The sequence below is a fragment of the Rana temporaria genome, chromosome 3 (genome assembly GCF_905171775.1).
Source record: "Rana temporaria chromosome 3, aRanTem1.1, whole genome shotgun sequence".
Lineage (NCBI taxonomy): Eukaryota > Metazoa > Chordata > Amphibia > Anura > Ranidae > Rana > Rana temporaria.
This window is the reverse complement of record NC_053491.1, coordinates 176612310-176637001: the sequence shown is the minus strand read 5'-3', so window position 1 is coordinate 176637001 and position 24692 is coordinate 176612310. Positions and strand designations below refer to the sequence as shown.

The following is a 24692-nucleotide window of genomic DNA, read 5'->3' as shown; positions in this document are numbered from 1 at the left end:
AGCGCTGTGAGGAAGTTCATGTTGGTGAAACTAAGCAATTTTATTTTCTTCAACGTGTGAAATAATAAGTGCAGAAGGCTCAGTTCACACTGATTCAGTGCGAATTGGTGCGATGTGTGTTTTGGCAGGTGTGAATTTAATGTGATTTTCTGAGGGGACTTGCATAGCTGGAGAATAAATTTTGCTCCGCACCCGCACTAAACTCGCACAGGACCATTTTTTTAACCGAATAAAAATGACGCGCATCGATGTGAACGGCCTTCATAGAAAACAATGTATTTTTAGATGACACACAAATCTATGCCTTTCGGTTTGCATCAGTGTGCACCGGGCCTATTGTATGGACTGCCTTCGAGCCGGTTCACACTGGGGGAGAACTCATCGTGCGACTCTAGCGCCTGCCAAGTCGTGTCCCATTTTATTGAATAGAACCGTTCTAATAGGAGCGACACAAGTCGCTCCGACTTGGAAAAAGGTTCTTGTACGACTTCGGGGGCGACTTGCATTGACTTCTATACAGAAGTAATTTTGCAAGTCGCCTCTGAAGTCGTCTTCAGGACGCCTTGCCGAGTCGTCCCCAAAGTTGTGCCGCCCCAGTGTGAACCGTGTCTTTGTTTTTAACTTGTGCCTCAAGTGTGTGTTTTTTTTTCCTTTTTTAAGGTGGATACAAATCCATATTGATTGGCACTACTGATGCACAATATTTCCATGCACTTCATTACCCAGACTATAGTAAGACATGATAGTGGTCGCTGTGTTTGTAGTAATGAAAAGGGATTAGTTGAGTAAAACAATCTGTAGTCTGGGGTTGTGACACACAAAGGAGAGTTACTTTAGAACAAAGAGTATAAAGTGATGAGATTTCATTCCTCTGAACAGATTAAGTGATTTTTGTTTTTGTAAGTCAGGGATTTCCATTGTTTTTGTGGCATTGTCTTTACAGATGGTGTTCTGGTGAAAAATGAAAACTTGTGGTAGAGCTTTAATCCAAAGTCCCTAATTAGCTGGGCATACTGTGCAGGAGCGTCTCTGTTTCCACATTGTACAGCAGGAATGTTTTGCACACATGCATTGCTGTTTATGTAGAGAGCCTCCCGGTGTGCTTGAAGAGCTCTCAATGGGCAGTTTTCCTTGTTCTGCTTTTGATGCACAGAGGAGTGGGCAGAGTTCACATGTATGAACTTTAGGTAGAGGAAGTTGGGAATGCTGGTGGTCATCTGACCTAACTGTTGGAATTCTGTGTAACCAAAGGGATGAAAGGGGGGGGGGGGCTTGGCCAATGAGGGTGTGAATAAGTAGTGGGCTGGCTCTTGTAACTACAGGTAGGATATGATCTGCTGTACTCACTCAGAGGATGGTAACCAGCTCAGGAGACACAACCTAGCTATGTCTCTAGCTGCTCACTGAATCTTTATCACAGGACTTACTGAAAACGATATCTTCTGAAAGAAGGTGAGGACAATTCATCTACTAATATATCTTCAGGATTGAATTCTGGAAAATATCGAACAATTACATTATTTTTGTTTCTTTACATCTGCATTGTGTTTATAGTTTTGGCATCTAAAGGCAAACATAAATGTAGCATTTTAATCTAGAAATGGGCAGAAGCCGATTTTATTGGTGTTTTATAGCTGTAGACTTGTAAGGTGTATTTAAAACTTGCTGCTAGAATATGGTTCCAGCCATAATTCACATTACCTGCAGCTTAATGTAGAAGCTTAATCCCCAGGCTTTCTTTAAGTGAGGTTAATTGGATGTTGATGCCTGAGTTATGGACCTGTAAGCTAAGAGGGGTCAGCTCTGCCTGTGTGTGCCTCTGTTCCTGCTGACATACAAGTTGGCCCCAAATTTGATCCCTTTTATGGAACAGACATTGCATTTGTGCGCTGCATGTGGATGTTTGTTGTCAGCTGGCCTGTCTGATCTGCAGGTGGTCTGAGTGCGCTTTAAATTTCATCTTTGAATGGCTGTGATTTTCTGTCTTCTCAGGGAAATGCTTTATTACATGGCTTTTGCCATTGCTGATAACTTTGTTGAACAAAAGATGTTCCTATTAATCCTAAATCTCCTATAGAGAGGTTCTGGTATGCTGTTCGTTGTAAGATTACCCTAAGGAGCATGTTCAGCGTCTGTGTCACACAAACTGGATGTGTAACTGAAAAGGGATTCCTCTGGTCTTTGTACAGGTTTTCAAACTATCACGATTGTCCTTCTTTTTTTTTTTTTCCTCTCCTTTTCCTGGGAAGTTGGTTTCAATGGCTCTGCTAATATAAAAGACAAAAGAGTGTTGTTCAGTCCAGCAGGTGACAGTGTGAGATGTAAATATCTGTGTACATTGGAATGGCCCGTCTACTGTTTCCAAGAGGTCAGAGCAGGACAAATCCCAGAAACTGCATAATTATGGCTACTAAAACTTTATTGTTGTGAACTAATCTTGCTGTTTGTGCTGGTTACAAATCAATCGCTAGAACTCCACCTCTTCTCTGCTGTCAAGACTTTTATATAACCTTTGCCAGCCTTTTCATGTGAAAAGGTAGAGAAATGACTCCAAAATGGTGCTATTTTCTGATAGTCTAAATTTGTTAAATGCATTAGAACAAACTGAAGCATCCTAATTGGATGGCACTTCTTGACATATTTTGTTACTTTTGTTTTACCCTTTATTCCTAAAACCTTATTGAGTTGTGATTTGGTAATTTCCTCCCAGGTAGTTGATATATGCCCCTTTTTTAAAAGCTTTACAAAGTAATGTATTAGAACAGGGGTCTCCAAACTGTGGCAACTGAGACACTAATCTGTGCTATTCGGACACCAATAATGGGGCATAAGTCCTGCCAATGACACCAACAATGGGACACAATTTCTTCCACACATGCCAACAATGGGGTGATTTCCTCCCCCTAATACAAAATGTTCTATTCTTGCTGGCCACAGTATGCCCCCCCCCTAAAGTATAAAGGACTGTAAACTGGCCCTTTTTTGTTTACAAAGTTTGGAGACCCCTGTATTGGAACATCCCAACCACAACACTACATATACAAAATTTGCATGTTCTCCCTGTGCCTGTGTGAGTTTCCTCTGGGTACTCCAAAAACAGTTGGGTTAATTGGCTCCTGTCTTAGGCTGGGTTCACACTACTACACTACTTTCATCCTACTTTGCTCTGCTACATTGGCCCTACATGTATCCTACATTGGTCCTACATCCATCCTACTTTCATGAACAGGATACTACTTTGGTCCGACTTCAATGATATTCAATGGGCCTGAAGTAGGATCAATGTAGGACCAAAAGTAGTACAGGGAGCACTTTCAAAGTCGGACCGACTTGTGTAGGACGCTACAAGACTCTCTCATAGGGAAACATTGAACACAGAGCAAAGTAGGATGAAAGTAGTGTAGTAGTGTGAACCCAGCCTTAATCGGCCTAGTATGTGTATGTATGAACGGGAGTTGGGGACCCTTAGATTGTGTGCTTTTTGAGGGCAGGCACTGATGTGAATGCACAATATATATGTAAAGTGCTGCGTAAATTGATGGCGCTATAAAAAGTACCTGTAACCATTAAAAAAAATACAAATGAAACACAGGACTAGGAAGTTCTACACTAAAAGCCCACATGGTGCAATGACTTGTAGCTTTATGCTGACCTATGCTTTGATACCAGCTCCATAATGGATGTATGGGGCACATGTAATACACCAATGACCATAACTTCCACACTTTGCAAAAAAAGTTGATGTCCAAATGATTGTAGTCATTGGACATAGGTTATTTCCACCATGTTGTGCTCCTGTCCTGACTAAGACTTGCAACAGGGATGTAATGTACAGTATTTTGTCCCTGAATAACTGACCTTGCCTGCTTACTTCTGGAAAAAGCCACCTTTACTTGAAACATTTGGCCTTAACTTTTGAGGCGCATGTTATCAAGCGGAAAAGCTCTGAATTTAGTAGGTCTTCGGGAAGAAACCTAGTTCACACGTAACGGTTTGCAGGCAGAGGCCTTCCCTTTTTATTTACATTTCAAATAGAAACATTTTAGTGTACACTCTTTATGGACTTTATCCATTTTTTTTTTTTTTTTTTTCAATCTCTTCACTTAATCTGACTACTTTGTTCACCAAGCTTTCAGGTTTTCCCAATCAAACCTAAGCAAGCTGAGTATCCTCCGCTTCTCCATCAGGCGTTATCTGGATTTGTGGTGTTTCAGTGTCCTTTTAGCTGGGACTACTCATTTGTTGAGTCGAAAAACTAACTACACACGGCCCATCCAATACACATAGCACAAAATTATGTCAACTATTTTTCTAATTTTTAAGTTTTAATGGTGACGCCTTCTAAAGGCATTCAGGAAATGTAAGCACACATTTTACAAAGCTTCATCTTATTCATACATGGCGGTCTACTTTTGCCTTAAAATAGACTTGTTATCAGGATTCGTTTTTACAGCTGCTAAGCTGGTTTGTACATGCTGGCTGCCACTGACAGGGACAGCACATTACTACTTCCTTTGAAGAACGCGTACAACTGTAAAAGCATTTACTTGTGTGATTCCGTCAGCACTCACAATCTTTCTGGACAGATTGGTTTGAGTATTTTTATTTTCCCCTTTAAGAATTCGAGGCCACCATCATTTTGTGTAGGGAGGCGGGGATGGAGCCCAATAATTGGATGCTGCTTTTTATCATTTCCAACTGTCAAAGCTCTTCCCTTTTTGAAGTCCAGGGGAGTCGCATTAATCTTGACAGGTGTAAGCAACCACTTGACTTCAGGGCACTGGATTTTAAATGGCAGTTAGCTTGTCGCCATTACCCTGCAATAAAGTTATAGGTCTCAGTGGTGGTCATTTTCAAGAATCTCTTACATGGTCTATCTTGACATTTTTAAAGGAAGGAAGGAAGGTAATAGTGCTGTAAAATCGTTCCCCAATGATCAGGTTTTTCTCAGTCCACGCAAAATATATTGTCCATTTCTGTGAATTTTGGAAATCTAGCTTCTTGGCCATTGTGGCTTTTATTTGTAACACATCTTTAAACACAAAGATTTCTAAAACCTAAATGGCAGAACATGTTCTATATTTAGCAAATGGCAGAGTTTCTAGTGGCATCTAATGGGGGGATGCAACACTCTCTAAATATAAAGATCTTCCAGCATGCTAATAAACCCTAGAAGTAGAATGTGTCTGGTATATGTTCTGTGTACTCTGATTGCCAACAGTGGCTGAATTGGGCACTTCTTCAGTTATTAAAATTGGGGTTGGTTTAGTCTAAAAATAAGCACAGTTGGACGAACTAAATTCTGGTGCCTACTTTCTTGGTGCCCATCACTGGCTCAATTAAAAAAAAAAAGAAAAGTTGACTGCTGACTTTGGTTGCCTTTAAGACATTGACATTTAATTTTTATGGCCCTAAATATGTATGACACATTTGAGAAGTGTTTTTTATTTCTTCCCTTTCCAGTATAACAGAATTAGCTTATTTTGCAGTGTGTTAACAACCTATGCAATAAATTCAATTAGCTTGGCTTGTATATTTTACATACCATGGCTGAAATCATAACATTCAATCAAAAATATGTAGTTTGAACTACCAAAGTAGCAAATGTTTTTCCAAAGCATTGCTTTCCACTCATGTGGATATGAATTTGAATCAGTTTATTGCATCATGAATGTGTAGTGTAGTCTTTAAAATGTCTATTCAAAACCTTAAGCCTTGACCTGCAAGTGAGCAGCTGTGAAGACAACTTGGCCATTATACGTGTATCACAGTGTCTGTACTGTATGCAGATGCTAATATTTCAGTCTGGTTAAACCATCATGTTTCACGTGGATAAGACCTTCTTTGTAACGACTTCTAAGCCAAATAACGTTACACAGTTGAGCTTTACTGCCTTTGCCAGGGTGATGTCTCCAATGTATGATCCTCAGCAATTTGGAATAAAAAAAAATAGTAATAATTTCAGGTATGAATTTTAAGCTCTTGAAATGTATTGGCCTGTTTAACACAAAGATTGGATGCAAAATCCTGGAACGGTTTTTGGTTAAAAAAAAAAAAAAAAGTGAAACCTTTTTTAATTGGTGTAATCAAGTTCTATTTTGGTGTGAATTTACAATATAATCCTATTCTATACTAATTTTGCTCAGGTAGTTGTGTTTGCGTCTTTTCTATTACACTGCAATTGTTGCTTTCCTGCCAGCTAGTGTCATGCGATGGGCGTGGCTGTAACAGTAGTGTGATCAACCTGGCAGAAGTAACAGTCTCTTGCTAGGTGCCCATGCCATGTGTGTGTATTTTAGAATTTATTTTTTTATGTTGTGGTGCTTCCCTTTTTTTGCTCACGTTCATGGCACATGTCCCTTCCGTTTTAGGGTAGGCTGTGGATGGGGGTCTTGACTTCTTCTTTTGACTTTTTACAGTGGGGCCATCTAAAGGTTCCTCTTTCACAAAACATCTGCTGTGTAATGCAAACTGTAATGGGTGGGTGGGTGCGTGCTAAGTTTTTTTTTTTTTTATTTCTAAATGTGTGACCAAAATGAAGTTAAATGCAATATAGTGACAGGCCAGAAACTTTTTATAGATGCTTTTTTTTTTTTTATTTATTTTTTTTTTTTTCCCCCAATGCATGCACTTTCAGATCAATGTATTAAGCATAACCGAAGGCATCAAAACAAGTTATACGTAAATACTTGTGAACAGTTGGTTGGTGTGAATGGCTGGTCTGCACCTGTTAAATAGAAGTTTGCTTAACTGTTAGTACTTGAAGAGGCAGAACAGTTTTCCAGTATTGCCCAAGGTCAAAAGGTCGGGCTCCCCATAGGATGAAACTGTAGCTTCCTTTGTTGGTGTTCTGCCTCTAGCCCCCTTTATCACAATTTTGTGGTATGTCAAACATTTCGTTCCAAGTTTTGTAGAGACTACCTATGAATTCACTTGCTTCTCTGCCAAATACAAAAAGTAGTATTTTATAAACTCTACATTTTATGCAATATTACAAGTGTTCAAAAAAATGGGTTCTGTTTTTATACTGCCTGTACTAGGGCTCATACTTTTTTTTTTTTTTTTTTTTTTTTCTTGCCAAATGACCTTTTTTCTTTGATCTGTTTAAGTTTCTCACACATGAAGCTATGTGAAAATTGTTTATTGATGTTCTAAATGAACTTTCTATACTACAAGGATTTTTTTTTTTTTTTGAGCCGACATCTAAGGAACCGGCTTTTACCTTCTACAATGGCACCCATTCATTTCAAAGTTGGTAGCTGTGTAGTTGAATGGGCACAAATATGTGTTTCTGTTAAACTTCTATCTTCTACTGTAGTATATTTACATGTTTTACTGTTTTTTTTTTTTTAGGGTACTTTAATGTGCTGGAACAACCAAAAATAGAATATTGCCAAGTGTTTTAACCATGGCAATGGAGCAGAAAATCTGTAAGCTAACTTATGGGTGCCAGCGAAGCTCCACATCAGATGACGACTCTGGATGTGCTATGGAGGAGTATACTTGGGTTCCACCAGGACTGCGTCCTGAACAGGTAAGAGGAAGTTTTCAGTTAAAGGGGTTGTAAAAGTTTGTTTATTTTGTAAATAGTTTCCTTTAAGCTAGTGCATTGTTGGTTCACTTTGCTTTTTCCTTCGATTTCCCTTCTAATTTTTTTTTCTTTGTCTCAATTTCTCACTTCCTGTTCCTCCTCAGTAAGCTGTTCTGGCTGACTAACCCCAATGGATGATGGGGCAAGCTTACTGAGGAGAAACAGGAAGTGAGAAATTCAGATAAAGAAAACAAAAACATTTTGGAGGGAAATCGAAGGAAAAGCTAAGTGAACCAACAATGCACTCGCTTAAGGCAACCTATTTAGAAAATAAAAACAAACCTTTTATAACCCGTTTTAATATGAATGAATGTAATGTACATTTCCTTTTATCTTTTGTTCATATAGCGCCCACACTGCACTGTCATCTTTATTGCTGACTTTAGTTGAGCTACAAAACCAGTTGTTTGATAGCAGTAATATATATGCATATAAAAAAATTTGTATACCTAGAATAAACTATTCCAGATCACAAGTAATTCAAAATTTGGGCATTTTTTTTTTTTAATTTTAGTGTATTTTCACTGCTTTAAGAATGTTGTGCACTGCTAGAAGTGCCAATAAAGTTAGATCAGCTTGTAAAATGAAAGGGCCCATCTACTGCTACATAATTTGTTTAAAGGCATATTACATATCCAGGACATGGCTGTAGTGTGGCATTTGGATAGAATGATTGGTTAAACAGTAGAAACAGCATCTGGCTGAAACATGTTCAGATGTGACCCCTCCCACGGAGTTGACTTCAGGTTCTCTGGAAAGAGCTCAGATGGAAGCAATGAAACTGTGGCTTGGGATGAACCTACCAGCAGGAGCCAACAAAGCAGCTTTTGTCTCACCAATGTGTAAAATGCAAGAAGCAAATTAAACCTGTTTATAGGGGTTGTTTTCTAGAAGGCTTCTCGCGCTTTGCAGAGTAATTGTTGATAAAAAAAAAGTTGAGGTTTCCATAGAGTTGTTGACTACTGTTAAAGGAGCTGGGCATAATTGCCACATTAAATGTGCACAGTTTATGATACCCCCTAATAGTCTCTACTAGTTGCATTCCAGAAGAGCAATTCAGCAGCTGGGTGCAAAGTGATCATCTCTACTTGTGCTGAGCCGGCTCATCTGGTGCTCATTATCAGATAAGTCTGAAGTTGCCCAAGACCTGGTGTTACATTGTTTTCTTCTCTTGGCCATTTCACCTTTATTTAACACGCTCTACTTATGCTTGCAGTACAAGCTGATCATTGTTTGAGGGGGGGGAAAAAACAACAAAATGAATAATGCTGATTGTTCTAATGCAGGTTCAGTTATATTTTTCCTGTCTGCCTGAAGAAAAGGTCCCTTATGTCAACAGCGTGGGTGAAAAGTATCGAATCAAACAGCTTCTGTACCAGCTTCCTCCACATGACAATGAGGTAAGACTGCAGCATGGTTAAAGTAAAAACCTTACATAATCTGAAGCATGCAAATGGGCATCAGGTTTTTATTCTGTTTCCTTTTTAAGCATGAAAAAGCACATTTGTAGAACACACCCTTGTGTGGAGCCAACCTTTCCACACCAATGCATTATTAAAATGGTTTTGGACTTGGTGAGAGAGGTTAGAATCTGTTGTGTTTGTACCTATTATTAGGGGTTATATCGCCCCTTTTTCTGTACCAGAAACCTAATGGAAATTGGAATTACATTTTTCCTAAAGCAAGGGGAATTCTCACCTTTTGACAGTGGTAATCCAATCAGGACTTGTCTTCGGTTCCATTTTATCATCTGTTCCATCGTGTTGTACACCAGCAATGTGCCCTGTGCCTACACTTCACTCCTTATTAAGCTATTGAGGGTAACATCCATGTATTTTTCTATTCAAATAAGTCAGCTATGAGGGTCTATATGCATACAAATCATTCCTTTTAAATGCTCACCATATAATCCAGTGGTGATGTCCAAGTTCTTCTCCAAATCCAGTACCATTTTACAGCCATGCAAGACTTTTGCAAGCCAGGAGTTCCCATTTATGTATGAAACCAGTCAAAAATGAAAACCCCCTAGACTGTGCAGTGTTTTAAAAAGAAATATAATTGCTCGCTGCTGTACTTTATGATTTTTTTGTAACGGTACCCTTTACTGCTACTGGACAGCTGGCTCTGCCCGTTGTTCAGGTCAATAGTTTGAAAGAGACAAACCTTTTCCAGATGCATCTTAAAAATAACATTTGTCCAGTGCCCTTTTTAACACTCTCTGTATTTAAAGTGTTTAACTGCTTTCCTTCCCATTTACAAGGCTGTTTAAATTCCAATGTTTATAGTTTTGTTCTACTGTTTCGTTTTTGTCTCATTGCAAACGGTATATACATTTACTTAGTTATAAGTGTGTTTGTTTTTAATTTTTTTAGCCATTTGACATTTTCTTAATTTTGAGATTATGCTTACCCTTAAAGCTAAAGTTTTAGTGGGTAAACTTACTTTAATGAAGAATGTCTCACATTGTGCAGGCAGCTGAATACTGTGGAAATCTTCACTGCAGGGATGCCTGTCATCTTTCTGTCTGACCACCTGCCACTGCGAGGGTTGATGGCTGCTGTGTAAAAGCTTCAGACAAGGACCCATCATCATTCTCTTTTGCAGAACATGCTTTTATTGATTCCACTACCTGTAACACAGGTTGTGAATGGGGGAGAGTCAAAGGATTCTTTCCCCCATTCACAGATCCTGTTGCAGGCAGTGTAAGCAACGAAAGCGCATTTCTGACTGGAGAAGGGGGTGCAGGTCCTTGTTTTCGTCTGGAACTTTTTCACAGATAACCTGACGCTTCTAAACCTGCAGCATCGGAAGTTCAGAGATGTGAAGATTTGTAAGTTGGCAAATTAAAACTAGAGTAGCATGCTTGCTAGGGTTGCACCAAAACCATTTTTTCTTACCGGTGAGTACAAGTACCTATACTTTCGTTCAAGTACTTGCCAATCCCGATATCAAATTGCACTAAAAATCACATGCGGTTTCCCGCAATGCTCCTGTGTGAACTCAGGCTGAAGTCCCTATGACAAGCCTGGGTTTGTACAGAAGCTGTGAGGGAACCGCATGTGATTCGGACAGGAATTGCACTGCATTCATTTTATATGGGTTTAAATCGCACCACAAAAGTATCTGTTTCAGGTATTGCAACAATTGTGCGAGTGCTCATGCAAATGCCAAGTATTGGCACAACCCGAATGCTTGCACCTCTGTAAGAATGTGACAGTCAAGTGTCTGCTAATGCTAAGACATAAATCTTTTGTTTCCATAGGTGAGATACTGCCAGGCATTAAGTGAGGAGGAGAAGAAAGAATTAATAATGTTTAGTACACAGCGCAAGAAAGAGGCCCTTGGGAGAGGCAATATTAAACTGTTATCAAGGGCTGCGATGCATGCAGTATGTGAGCAGGTATGTGCCATGCTTTTGAGCATTTTAGAGAAATCTTGTTAGTAACAATTATATTGGGGTCAGTATTTTACTAATCTGGACAATAACAAGGAGCTCTAATGCCATGTTCTGAATAGAAAAGAACCCATAAAGGTTTGGGAAGGCTGTCATTGTTCAGCTTTATTAGACTGTTGCAGGGGTAGTGTCTGTATGCCCACACATGGCCAGGGGGTAAAAGAAATGGAGCTTCAACTACAGAGCCTTTCAGAGGATTTGAGGGAATTCCATTTCAAGATGTACTGTCGCTTATGTTTTAGTAGTAAAATGCAGGGCCCGTTTAAATTTAAATAAAACATTTTGGATCTAGGGTCACTCACGATTAAAGTGACACTGCTTATTTATGCCGTATACCGCAGTTGTCCTATGATTGATTTTTTTTCTTAAATATATCCCGTAGAAAGCCCCGAGCTGGTCTGTGTACATTCTCATGTCTCGTGTATGTGCGGGCTTTGGATAATAATGTATTTTCTCTATGGGAGAAGTGTCAAATTGTAGCCAGATGGCTAAGTTTATTAAAACCACATTCAAATAATGAAAACCAGCTTAAGTGGTCCTCTAAATATCTACTTAACATACATCAGCAATATTTTTCTTGGTTTAGAATCCGTTTATGGTCAGATTATTCGACTTTTCTCCCTTTTGGATTTTAAATGGGTGTTTAAACTCCTTTGCTGGTTGTATGTCAGAAGTAGTATTTTTCCTTTTAATGTGAACTGTAACAAATGTGCCAACATTCAGTCAACATGGTATAGAATAGATGTGTTTAAATATAGTTTATATTGTAATTTTCTTTTCTTTTTTTTTTTCACCCTCTTTAGTGCCATGAAAAGATTAATGGTGGAGAAATAGGAATTTTTGTTTCAAGAGCCGGTCCTGGGGTATGCTGGCACCCAGCGTGTTTTGCTTGCTCCACGTGTAATGAGCTGCTTGTTGATCTCATATACTTTTACCAGGATGGAAAAGTACATTGTGGCAGGCATCATGCTGAACTGCTCAAACCAAGATGCTCTGCCTGTGATGAGGTATATAAAATGACTTATTTGGGCAAATGCCCATTACATGTTCGTTTTGCAGTTGTCTTTTATTGCAAGCTTTCTGGCACTGTTTGAATAGAATGTAGAAGTCAAGCCTATGTGTCAAATTCTGAGTCTATTAAAAATGTGTACAGCTGGCAGCTTAGTTTTACTTTTCACTGGGAATGTATATGGCACTCTATCCATTTGCCTAGTCTGAAGTGTTAGTAATAGCTTAGGACTAATATAGGGCTAATAATAGCTTTGAACCAATAGCTTACAATCAGATGTGCAACTGTATTAATATTTATTATATATAAACACATTTTCATTGTATATTTTTTTTATTTTTTTGTGGCTGTCTGTAATTTTATGCTACAGCATTTGTCATTCTGCTTATATATTGCTTATGAGTTCTTTTCTTCTTTCAGATTATCTTTTCTGATGAATGCACAGAGGCTGAGGGGCGTCACTGGCATATGAAGCATTTTTGTTGCTATGAGTGTGAAACTGTGCTTGGTGGACAGAGATATATAATGAAGGATGGTCGCCCCTTCTGTTGTAGTTGCTTTGAATCTCATTATGCAGAGTACTGTGAATCCTGTGGAGAACATATAGGTAGGTTGGCTCACTTTTCAGTAGACTGAAAATGCGGTACAGTGGGGGTTATTTACTAAAGGTAAAACCACTGTGCACTTAGTAGTGAAGTTGCTGTAGATCTGAATGGGACATGCAAGGAAAAAACAGCATTGCTTGCATGTGATTGGATGATAAAATCGGCAGAGATTGCCCTCATTTCAGATCTTCCCCTCAGATCTACAGTGACTGCACTGGCAGTGCACTTGCCTTTAGTAAATCAACCCCATTGTGTAACCGTTAAAGCCGCAATATTCTTATGGCGATTTGTTTTCTTTTTTCCGGAACTGTATGCATTCCAAGTAATGCCAATAATGTACTAAGAGCTCTTAAAGTATAACTAAAGGTATTTCCCCCCCCCCCCCATGTTTTGGGTAGAGTGGTGAGGGATTAGAACACCTGTCAGGTTTTTATTAAGGTCTGTGGCCCCGTTGGGGAGATTCACCCTCTTTATTTGTCCTCTTTAGCATCATCATTGAAAGTAAAAGTAAATCCCAAATTTTGGATTGTGCCCAGAAAAGTAATAGAGGGGAACATTTCCAACGGGGACACTAGTTCTGGTGAGTGACCTGGTGGTCCTCAAGTAATTCTTTTACTTTGCAGGGTTTTCCACTCGCTTTCTGTTCTGACTATGGGGCAGGAAGTGAAGGGTGATCTCCCTAATGTGGCACAAATGGCAAAAAATAAATGGACATGGTTCATGGCCCTCCCTTACTTTATCCGAAATGGGGGGGGAGTTTTGCCTATAATTCTACTTTAACCTTTTGCACTGCCATAGTTAAGTAGTGTGCTATAATGAAGTCATGTGTTGTATTGCATTCTTTGATTAAGTAGAGTTTTTATGTTTCTTTTAGGTGTGGATCATGCTCAGATGACCTATGATGGCCAACACTGGCATGCTACAGAAAACTGCTTTTGTTGTGCTCAGTGCAAAATTTCACTTCTGGGTTGTCCCTTTCTGCCAAAAAAAGGCCGCATTTATTGTTCCAAGACCTGCAGCTTGGGAGAAGATATGCACGCATCAGATTCTTCCGACTCTGCCTTCCAATCTGCTAGATCCAGGGAATCAAGGAGAAGCGTGCGAATGGGAAAGAGCAGCAGGTCCGCAGATCAATGTAGACAATCTCTCTTGCTGTCTCCAGCACTGAATTACAAGTTTCCTGGCCTTTCTGGAAATGCTGATGATACGCTCTCTCGGAAGGTGGATGACGTTGGCGTATCAAGGCATGGGGCCAATTTTGATAATGACTTTTGGAAAGGAAGGGACGAGCGGGATACTCCAGAGGACCATGAAGAATGGGCTGAGCATGATGACTACATGACTCAATTACTTTTAAAGTTTGGTGACAAGGGACTCTTTCAGCAGCCTGCTGAAGATCATGGATCTAGTGAGCCTTGGATGTCTGAAAATTCCAAAATGAATAGTGACCTAAAAAGGAGCAGGCAAAATCAGAGTTTGGCAAGTAAAAAGTATCAAACTGATATGTATTGGGCACAGTCACAGGATGGACTTGGAGATTCGGCATATGGCAGTCACCCAGGCCCTGCCAGCAGCAGGAAAATACAAGAGCTGGATTTAGAGCATGGTGCATCTGGTTACAAACCTGACAAGATACCTTGGTACAAGAGTTCTCTGGAATGCTTGTCTGATGATATGAAGCCACAGATTGAAAACATACGTGATTCAATGGATTCGTTGGCATTGTCCAATATAACAGGTACTGACTTTTTTTTTTTCTTGGACTTATTCCATTTTTAACCATTTGGTCCAAGAACATATTTTGCATAGCAATATTTTGATACAATGCAAATCCTTTGCTTACAGAATTTGATGTGTCACATGACTGACATCCATGATCTTTAGGATAACATATACTAATATTAGAATTGATTTTAGATCTATATTACCCTTTTGATACCAATTGATTCTCTGTTAGGCTTTATGCACACTGCAGCTCAAAAGCACCTGTTTATGCTCTGCCTCTAAACACTCCTCCATGTCAGTCTGTGTCCATACACGTGCATTTTAGAGGCAGAAAAAAATTAAACACCACTTGTGCATTTTGAAGAGCAGTGTTTGGGCTGAAATAAATGTGTGTTCACATGTTAATACATCTTAATAGCCAGATTATATTCTATTCTGCACAAATGCACATAGATACATATGCAAAAACTTGGCTTTTACCACATTTTTTTGTGGCACTATAAGGAGAAAGGGTGTCTAAATGAAAAAAATGTGCATGAACCTGTAAAGAGGAGCTTCAGTCAGGTAAATGTCAGCTGCTGACATTTAACAGACAGATACTCGCCTGTCCAAGAATCCAGCGCCATCCTCACCCAAGCTGGTTCTTCACCGGTCTTCAGGTCCCCAGCGTCTGTGTGTTGTCAGTTGGCTGGGACTACTTGCAGCTTCACAGTTGACTTCCCAATGTGTATGTATGAGCCACCCATGCGTTTTGTGACTGGTCCTGCAGCCCAAAAGGTTGCAGGGGGGGGGGGAGAGGGTAACTCCAGGTACTTGCACCCCCCCAGCAAGAAAAATGTATTACAAATGTGGCAGAGGAGGGAGAGCGTAACTTCCTCTTTTTGAGTCAAGTTCTGCTTTTAAGGATATATTGAGCCATTCACATCAGTCCCCTATTCAAGTTTATCTTGCATCTGTCACCACCACAGTCACACACAATTAGCCAGGTTAATAGTACAATTACTAGCAAATCTCATAAATTTGCATCCTTTTTGTTTAGGATTTTCTTTTTCCCATGTTTTATATTCAGGTTTTTTTCTACATGGGTATAAATCTGTCTTTTGTAACAACCATAATGAACACAAGCAAAGCCTATTATGATTTATAAATTGCTGGAGTTCACTTTTAATCTTTGTCCAGTTTAGCTTGCTAGCTAATCGGTATCCATGGGAAACCTGTTAAATTAGTTTAAGTCCATTATACCTATGTTTGATAAGCTTTGTGCTCTGTTTGTGGTTTTGCTTTCTACAAATAATTTTTGTTTCTTTTTTTTCCAGGAGCATCTGTTGATGGGGAAAGTAAAGCTCGGACCTCACACTTTTCTTATCCAAGCTTCCAAGACTTGGACTCAAGGGACTGTGAGAAAATGAGCAACATGGGTACTCTCAACTCTTCCATGCTGAACAGGAGCACTGAATCTTTGAAAAGTCTAAGTTCAGAACTGTGCCAGGAAAAGCCGCTTCCAGAAGAAAAGCCAGTTCATATGTCAGCACTAAGAAGGTCTAAGTCACAGACCAGGCCACAAGTCAAATTTTCTGATGATGTGATCGACAATGGCGACTATGGCAGTATTGAAATCAGACGGCCCCCAATGAGTGAGAGGAGTAGGAGAAGGGTTTACAATCTTGAAGAAAGTAGCCAGAGGCCACGCCAACATCACCGGCGCAGGAAAAATAGGAAGTCTCGCTCTGAAAATGCACTTAATCTTGCAGCAGACCACAAACCTCCAGGACGGGAAAAACCAAGATGTTACACGTCTGAGGATTATGACAGAGTCTTTCAGAACAGACCCCCTCAAGAGGTGCAAGCATATATGCAAAATGGTGAACTATTTGGACAGTATACAAATGCTGCTTCAGATTATAGACTGCCAAGCCAATTGATGAATAAATTTTTTGGGTTGCATGGCGAAGATGATGACTCTTGGTGTTCAACCTGTTCCTCATCCTCTTCTGACTCAGAAGAGGAAGGATATTTTCTTGGACAACCTATTCCTCAGCCACGACCACAAAGATGCCAATATTTTACAGATGATCTCCCTAGTCCCACAACTTCACTATCTAGTACTCATTTTGGCCAAAGGACCACTAAATCCAAAAAGAAGAAGGGACACAAAGGCAAAAACTGTATCATTTCTTAAAACCCCTAGGTGAATACCTGTGAAGACATTCTCAGTCCAGAGAGACCATTTTATTTTATAGTTCTGCTATTTGCAAAATATTTTTTTTTAATACCATGTCAAGTGTACCAAAACTGAGCAGCTGGTGTTTACATTGTGTAATGACTATGGAAATGTTTGTTTAGCAGGTTATTTACTTAGACGATCACAGGTTTACAGTACAGGTTTACTTTATTGCTTTACACAGAATACTTAAGTTAGAAATTAGAATGTGCACCGTATGCTTACCTGACACGCATGTCCAAGACTCCCGAAGTCTGGAGCCTACTCTGTAAGGGAGACATTGTGTGTGGGCCAAACCCTTGTTTGCCAATTCCAGCAATCATTTACTCATGAATATGGTATATTTTCATGCAAATGAGATGTTTGCTCCTAACAGTTTGCATCTTTCAGGCCATAGTTTACGCTTTGTGTATTTAGATCAGATTCCTTTTGTTAGGGATGGTCAATGGTAATTCAACCTGCAAGATTCCGAATATTTTTTTTTTTTCTATACATTTTTCATGTCAGTGGGTATTTACTCTGGAAAGCCTTTAAATTCATGCTAAGTGTAGAATATTTAGCTGCAAGTTATTTATGTTCAGACAAATTTAGCCCTAATTTAACTGTGCAAATAATAAATGTATATAGTGTATATGTTAAATGCAGAACATGTTATTTTTTATATTTCTTCTCTGCAAAGTATAGGGCACACAAAAGATGATTTATTGCTACAGTTTAGTTTCTCTTCAGTTGCCACAAGCAGTTCAGAAAACAATACCCAACAGTATTTAGCAACCATGTCCTTGAATATGTCCTCGCCTAAGTTCTTTGGCCCTGTATTTGGCACTGCAGTGGTGTAAGTTCTTCTACACCTGTGTAACATGTAGGTTTTATTTATAGGCCAGAGATTAGTAGAAGACAGATCTCTCCATTGTGCAGCAACAGACTGTCTCTGAAAAACATGTTTTAGATACCATAGGTCACTTGTTTGATATTTCTAAAATATTGACACTTTTTGTGAATAAAAATATAGATGAATTGCCATTTTGTGTTTTAGTACGTGTTCTATCTTTCCTTCCTTTGGTTTTGTCTTGTAATTCAATAGAGACATTTTCAGTTCCTTCTTCTGGTTCCACTAGGTGTGTAAGCCAGTGAAATGGCTAACATAAAAATAAAGGCAAGCACTCCAGGTAATTCTGAGAACAGATGTGTAAGACTTTTTTTTTTTTTTTGTCAAACAAGAACACAGAAATTCAGAAACTGTTGCATATAATGTCACCTACAAGAGGTTGGGAGAGACCCCATAAAACCCCTTGGCTACCTTGCCTCAGTTTTTGTGTCATAGAAGGTTGGACACCTTTTTCTTCAGCGCTGCTGTATCTATTGTTTGCAAGCCCTCTTTGCTTCATAGAATTTTCCCCTCTGGTCTTCAGTTGAGATTCCTCACTTATACCTATGTTTACACTGGTCTCTCTATAGTGGTTATCTGGATCAGAATTTCCTCAGCACCAGTTTTGCTGGCTGTAACTGTACCCCTATAGCCTGGAATGTGACCTTCAGCTACTGGACTCTGCATTGTCCTGCTTTCCAGACTTTAGTGTACTGTCTTTGTTAGCCACAGAGCGTTTTCTAGGTCCAAAGCTGTAGCACAGTTCCAGGTGTGACCCTGTAGACTTTGTAAGGTCGGTCAAGCTGGCCAACTTTTCAAATTTCCCACCACTGCTGGTTTTATTGCTGTAAGGGTTGAGGATGATGGACTAAGTGCATGTGTTGTCTGCTCAGTGGAGTGCCTCATGCATATTTCATTCTTTCTTAGCATTCAGCCTTGTGAAAGGATCATGTCACTGCTGTTCCCGCTCTTAAAGCATTACATGGATATCTGGTCTATTTTCACTGCCTGCCTACAGGCACTTTACCTCCAGCCACCTAAAACTCTCATCAGTACTAGTTGTCCAGGTGTGAGTACCTGAGGTCTTTCCTTACATTGGGCCCAGTTGCGTTACTGTTAGTGTTGTAGCAAAGACAAGTTGCATCCACTTGAGGACAGTCCTGCTGCCACGTGTGCCCTTAGCACATTCTTGGTTCCTTCAGGGATACTGGGTAAAACCCCCAGAACCACAAACGCCTGTAATCTAAAACCTATTGCTAGTCCTCATATTTGGGGTTTTCTTCAGCACTGTTGGGTGAGGCTGAGGCCTACCCATGTCCATAGTGGGACCTCCTATGTCCTTTCTGGACTTTGTGGCTGTTTTTGCTCAACTACTGGGGCATTCTACCCACTGAATCTCTAAGCTCCTGGGGCTCCAGAGCCATCCCCTTCACAGTCTGTGGCCCTGCTGAGGTCTTAAATCAAACAAGGCCTTAAATTACACCATTACTTTTTTTTTTTTTTGACCTAGGTTCAGAGTTTCAACAGTCTTTTTTGAGGCACTGCAGTTTCCTGCTGTTCGCTCAGATATACAGGGGGTTGTTTCAAACCCTATTGATGGGGTGCATCTTACCCTGCATCTGGAGGTTTAGCCTGCTGTTCTAAGCCTTAGCTCTTTTCAGCTGAAGAAGCTTTATGAAACCTTTTTCACTACACCTGCTTTTTAAGTCCTTCCTCTATGCAGACTGAAATGCCCTAAAGGGTCCTGGGACCTCACTGAGTGTAGCAACTTTTCCTTTTTGAGAGGGGATTAGTTAATCTGTGGTCAGGTTTTAATGTGGATACACCAATGGGCCCAGCTTACGAGAAATGCCACTAAGCTGGATGAGATTGCGATCCCCTTTTGGGATTCTAGGAACTGGCAGTTAGTCTTTTCTTAACCACTTAAGGACCCCTTCACGCCGATATACGTTGGCAGAATGGCACAGCTGGGCACAAGCACGTACCTGTACGTCCTCTTTAAGAGCCCAGACCTGGTCCGAAGCTCCGTGACCACGCCCACTGGACCTGCGGACCCGATCGCTGCCGGTGTCCCGCGATTGGTCACAGGAGCTGAAGAACAGGGAGAGGTGTGTGTGTAAACACACCTTCCCCGTTCTTCATTGTGGCAATGTCAGTGATTGTCTGTTCCCTGATATAGGAAATACTATCGCTGAAGTCACATGTCCAGCCCCGCCCCTCTACAGTTGGAAACACATATGAGGTCACACTTAACCCCTACAGTGCCCCCTAGTGGTTAACTCCTAAACTGCAATTGTCATTTTCACAGTAATCCGTGCATTTTTATAGCACTTTTCGCTGTGAAAATGACAATGGTCCCAAAAATGTGTCAGTTGTTCGATGTGTCCGCCATAATGTCGCAGTCACGAAAAAAATGCTGATCGCCGCCATTGGTAGTAAAAAAACAAAAAAAACAATATTAATGAAAATGCCATAAAACTATCCCCTATTTTGTAAACGCTATACATTTTGCGCAAACCAATAGATACACGCTTATTGAGATTTTTTTATTTTTTTTACCAAAAATAGGTAGAAGAATAACGTATCGACCTAAACTGAGGAAAAAAAGTTTTTTTTATCTTTTTTGGGGATATTTATTATAGCAAAAAGTAAACAATATTGAATTTTTTTCAAAATTGTCGCTCTATTTTTGTTTATAGCGCAAAAAATAAAAACCGCAGAGGTGATCAAATACCACCAAAAGAAAGCTTTATTTGTTGGAAAAAAAGGACGCCAATTTTGTTTGGGAGCCACGTCGCACGACCGCAATTGTCAGTTAAAGCGACGCAGTGCGGAATCGCAAAAAGGGGCAAGGTCCTTAACCTGCATATTGGTTCAGGTCTTAAGTGGTTAAAGTGTTGCTAAACCCACAACAGTAAAATCAGTCTACACAGTATAGCAGGGACTGCTTCATTCATATTTCATTTCTGAGGTTTACAACCACTTTAAGCCCTTTGGTGTCTCTGGCTCTACACTTGACTCTGATTAGCAGCGCCACAGGTGGCCAGAGTGTGCTGCAGAGTCAACATAGGAGATCTGTGGAGGCGTCGGAGGAATTTTACCCTTCTAAATTTTATTTTGGTAGCGGGTACCCCCTGTGTCCAAAAGGCATTGGTAGGACCTGATCACCTAGAGAAAGATGTCCTCTGTTTGTAGCTGATCCTCAGCCCTATGAGAAAGTATCTCCAAAACCATTTCTCGCTTCTATTCTAAATCGGGTGAATGTTGCTAGCGGTGTAGCAAAGGTTCCTGCCCATTTCCCCCATGACTATGGACTGGGATCTGGTCAGGAGATTCTTGGAGCCATGTTTTGTTCTCAAGGTTAGGCAGGATCTGCAGATTTCCTCGGTCAGGCCTCAACCACCCCCTGTTTTCTGGTCACCCTCTTGTTCTTCTGGTGTTTCCTTGCATCAGCCAGGTTGCTATTTCTGCCTATCTATTATTTACCCTACCCCCTTATTCAGTCAGAGAACTCAAGGGTAGCCTGAAGTCCACCTAACAGCCCTATCTCATTTTAAAATAAGTGCATACAGAGTGCACAAAAACCACCAAGTTCTACCAAACCATATTTGAGAGCTGTGATGCTGCCGCATGAACCTTCAGGTGATGGACACTGGTAATCCTTTGAGGACATGCCCCTCTCAGGTACCTCGCCTATAACCCTGCTTCTCTCCTTTAAATCCTCACGTTTGTACCATTGTCCTAAGGTAATGGACTTCTGCACAGAGACATTGGCTTTACTAGTTTCTCATTTCCCTCAAATTCCTTAATCAACCCCACAGCTTCTGTGCAGGCATTGGAACACTGTATGTGGATCAATGCAACCTTGGGAGCCATACCCAGACCAAACTTTGTAGGGGCAGCTTCTGTTTACCTTTATGCACGATCAAGTGCCCAAAGCACTCGTGGGTACTTAGTGTAATGTCTGCTCTCCAACCTTTTGCCTGGAATGCTTGCATCTGGTCCTGGACACACCCCAAGTGCAAGTCTTTCTTTCAGAAAAGGAAAATCTTTCTTCAAGAGCTTATGTTCGATAACTGAGATAGAAATCCCACAGTGAGATTCTTTGAGAGAGTTATAGGTCTAGAGGTTGCCTCCTTCGTGGCAGTGCCTTTTGCCCAATTCAATAAATAACTCTCCAACAAAACATTTTGTTGGCATGGAAAAAAGCAGGCTCTTTCCCTTCCTTGACTTACCCATGGTCCCATCCAGCCAAGCAAGAACTTCCTCATCTTGGTGGATTACCACACAAGCCCTAACAGAGGGGGGAGTTGTTACAACAGATGCAGATCTAGCAGGCTGGGGGGAGGAGTGTTCAATCCTCGAATTCAAGGAACAGAGTCAGGAAAAGAAGCCAAGCTCCCCATCAATTTTCTGAAGCTGAGTGGTCAGGTTATCCCTTCAACACTGGGCCTTCCTTTGGGAGTGTCACCCAATATGGGTGCAGTCCAACCATGCCACCCCAGGTTCATATATCAATCAAAGGGACACAAGGAGCTTGTCTCCCCTTCAATGAAGAAAACAAGATTCTCTTGTGCACAGAAACTTTCTTTCCAGTGCTGTGGTCCATATGCCAAGAGTGGACAACTGGCAGGTGGATTATAGCAGCTGCCAGCCCTTGGACCAAGGGGGAAGGGTCTCTCCAGATGTGTTCCGTCTGATATGCCAAAGATGGCACATTTTGGATGTAAACATCCTAGCCTCCGGATTCAATAACAAGCTACTGCTGTTTAATAAGCCAAGAATTATAGCACCACACTATCATCTGTATTACACAAATTGTAGTAACTAATCCTCCAGCACACATACACAAATATATATAATCCTGTGTTCAATCACAAGTGTATAATTGGTCCCAAAACAATAAAAATAAAGTGATTTATCAAGAAATTACTCTGGAGTGTATCCTGTTACCAAGGTAAGTGAAATGCTCATTCACTAAAAGACGAACCTCTCTAGATTGAGGTATAATCTCTTTTGTAAAGTCAACCTCTGCAGCAATGCTGGCAGCACTTATATGTCTATTTCCCAAAGACAACCTCTGGATATGATGCTGATCACGTGCACTTAATGTCTTCGGTCGATCATGGTGACCACCGTGCTGCAGCTCAGTTTCAGGGTCTTGGCAATCTTCTTATAGCCTAGGCCATCTTTATGTAGAGCAACAGTTCTTTTTTTTTTTTTTTTTTTAAGAGTTCTTTGCCATGTTAAATTTCCAGTGACCAGTATGAGCGAGTGAGAGCGATGACCCCAAATTTAACACCCCTGATCCCCATTCACACCTGAGACCTTGTAACACTAACTGGTCACATGTCATTGAGGAGGGAAAATGGTTAATTGGGCCCAAGTTGGACATTTTCACTAAGACCCTTTTTACACTGGGGCAGCGTTTGTGGTGAAGCGCTGCTCATTTTTTGCATTGCTTTTTGTCCGCTAGTGGAGCACTTTTAAGCGCATAAAAGGGGTTAAAAACTCCTGTGTTGTGGCACTTCCGAAACACTTTTTAGGTGCTTCGATAGGGCATGCCCATTCATTGCAATGGGCAGGGGCCTTTTGGGAGCGCTGTATAAAGCACTCCTATGCCACCCCAAAGATGCTGTTTGCAGGACTTTTACAAATGTTTGGAAAGCTGCCCATGTACGTTCTCAAACATTTACTGTCTGGTGTACCAAGCTGTATGTGTGTTGTGCTGGATTTTCTGATATGTAAACAATTAATGCATTATTATTACAGGTATTTGTATATCACTGTCAAGTTTCACAACACTTATGTAGTACATTCACATCAGTCCTTGCCCTTAGTGAGCTTACAATCTAAGGTCCCTAACTCACATTAATACATACACATATTAGGGAGCCAGTTAACCTACCAGCATGTCTTTGGAGTGTGGGAAGAAACCCACACGCACATAGGGAGAACATTCAAATTCCAGCACGTAGTGCCGCGGATAACCCTTTTGCTGCAAGGTGAAAGTGCTAACCACTTAGCCACTGTACTGCATGCTGAATGCAAGCCAACTAATCGATTATAAAAAAAAGTTGTCACTATTTTCATTATCGATTATGTCAATTAGTTGTTTCAGCCCTATATGTAATAATATTTCCATTATTTACCAGACTATTATAATTGTAATAATTAACTATAATTACTAATATATACATTTTTGCAAAGTCTGCTGCCTCACGTTTTGTGATGGCAAATTGCATATACTCCAGAATGTTATGAAGAGTGATCAGATGAATTGCAAAGACCCTCTTTGCCATTACAATTAACTTAATCGCCAAAACATGTATTGTTCTTCCCATAAGTGTGAACCCAGCCTTACACAAAAAGGGATTCACAGGCAAGGATATTGCTGCTACTACGATTGCGCCTAAATCAACCATTTATCGGATTATCAGGAACTTCAAGGAAATTCTTCAATTGTTGTGAAGATGGCTTCAGAGTGCCCAAGAAAGTCCAGCAAGCACCAGGACCATCTCCTACAGTTGATTCAGCTGTGGGATCGGGACACCACCAGTGCAGATTAGAGGTCGACCGATATATCGGTCGGCCGATATATCGGCCGATATTTGGCCGTTTTTGTGAAATCGGCATCGGCCGATTATCGTGAAAAAATCGGCCGATTCGCCGCTACAATATCCAGGCCTTGAGGTCCCTTGCCTTCCAGTCATGTACTGACCAGTCACCAGTGCCCCCGCCCCCGCCATGAATCCTCCATCCGCATTGGCCTCTGCTACTCACCGCAGGTCCTGGAAGTCTACGTACGGCGGCGAGTAGGGGCGTGACGTCACGGTCCTTCCCCCGCAGCTCGCGGTCCACTCCGTGCTCACATTGCGAGTAGGGGGCCACGCCTGTCTCTCACGTCACCCTTGCGTGCCCCACCCCCTGCTGCTCCTGGTTCCCGGGTCTTCTACTGGCTCTCCGTTGCGAGTAGAGGCGTGACGCCCAGTGCGCACCCCGCCCCCTGCTACTCCTTCCCGGCTTCTTATTTTGCAGCATCCCCTGCATTCGAGCTAGGTATGTGGCATATTCGTTCATTGATGTAGATCACTATGGGCATTTATTTTTTGTCAACACTAACACTGCTGGGCAAGGTCACGCTGATGGGCACTTTTTTATGTTAAGGGGCACTCTGATGGGTATATTTTTAATGTGCGCACTGATGAGCATATTGTTT

General features: G+C 40.8%; 1 protein-coding gene across 2 annotated transcripts in view; it reads left to right on the top strand.

Annotated features, from left to right (window-relative positions):
* The window catches only part of PRICKLE1 (prickle planar cell polarity protein 1), an 80487-nt gene extending 62859 nt beyond the window's left edge, over positions 1-17628 (top strand). The window contains exons 1-8 of one of the 2 annotated variants that reach the window (XM_040343880.1): positions 1312-1452; positions 7354-7534; positions 8878-8991; positions 10854-10991; positions 11849-12052; positions 12475-12661; positions 13534-14397; positions 15701-17628. In XM_040343880.1, coding sequence (XP_040199814.1) covers positions 7409-7534; positions 8878-8991; positions 10854-10991; positions 11849-12052; positions 12475-12661; positions 13534-14397; positions 15701-16563 — 2496 coding nt within the window. In that variant the 5' untranslated portion in view covers positions 1312-1452; positions 7354-7408 and the 3' untranslated portion in view covers positions 16564-17628. Of the gene's footprint in view, positions 1-1311; positions 1453-7353; positions 7535-8877; positions 8992-10853; positions 10992-11848; positions 12053-12474; positions 12662-13533; positions 14398-15700 lie in introns of those variants that run through there. The other variant, XM_040343879.1, reaches the window with a different exon arrangement.
* The last annotated feature ends 7064 nt before the right edge of the window (positions 17629-24692 follow it).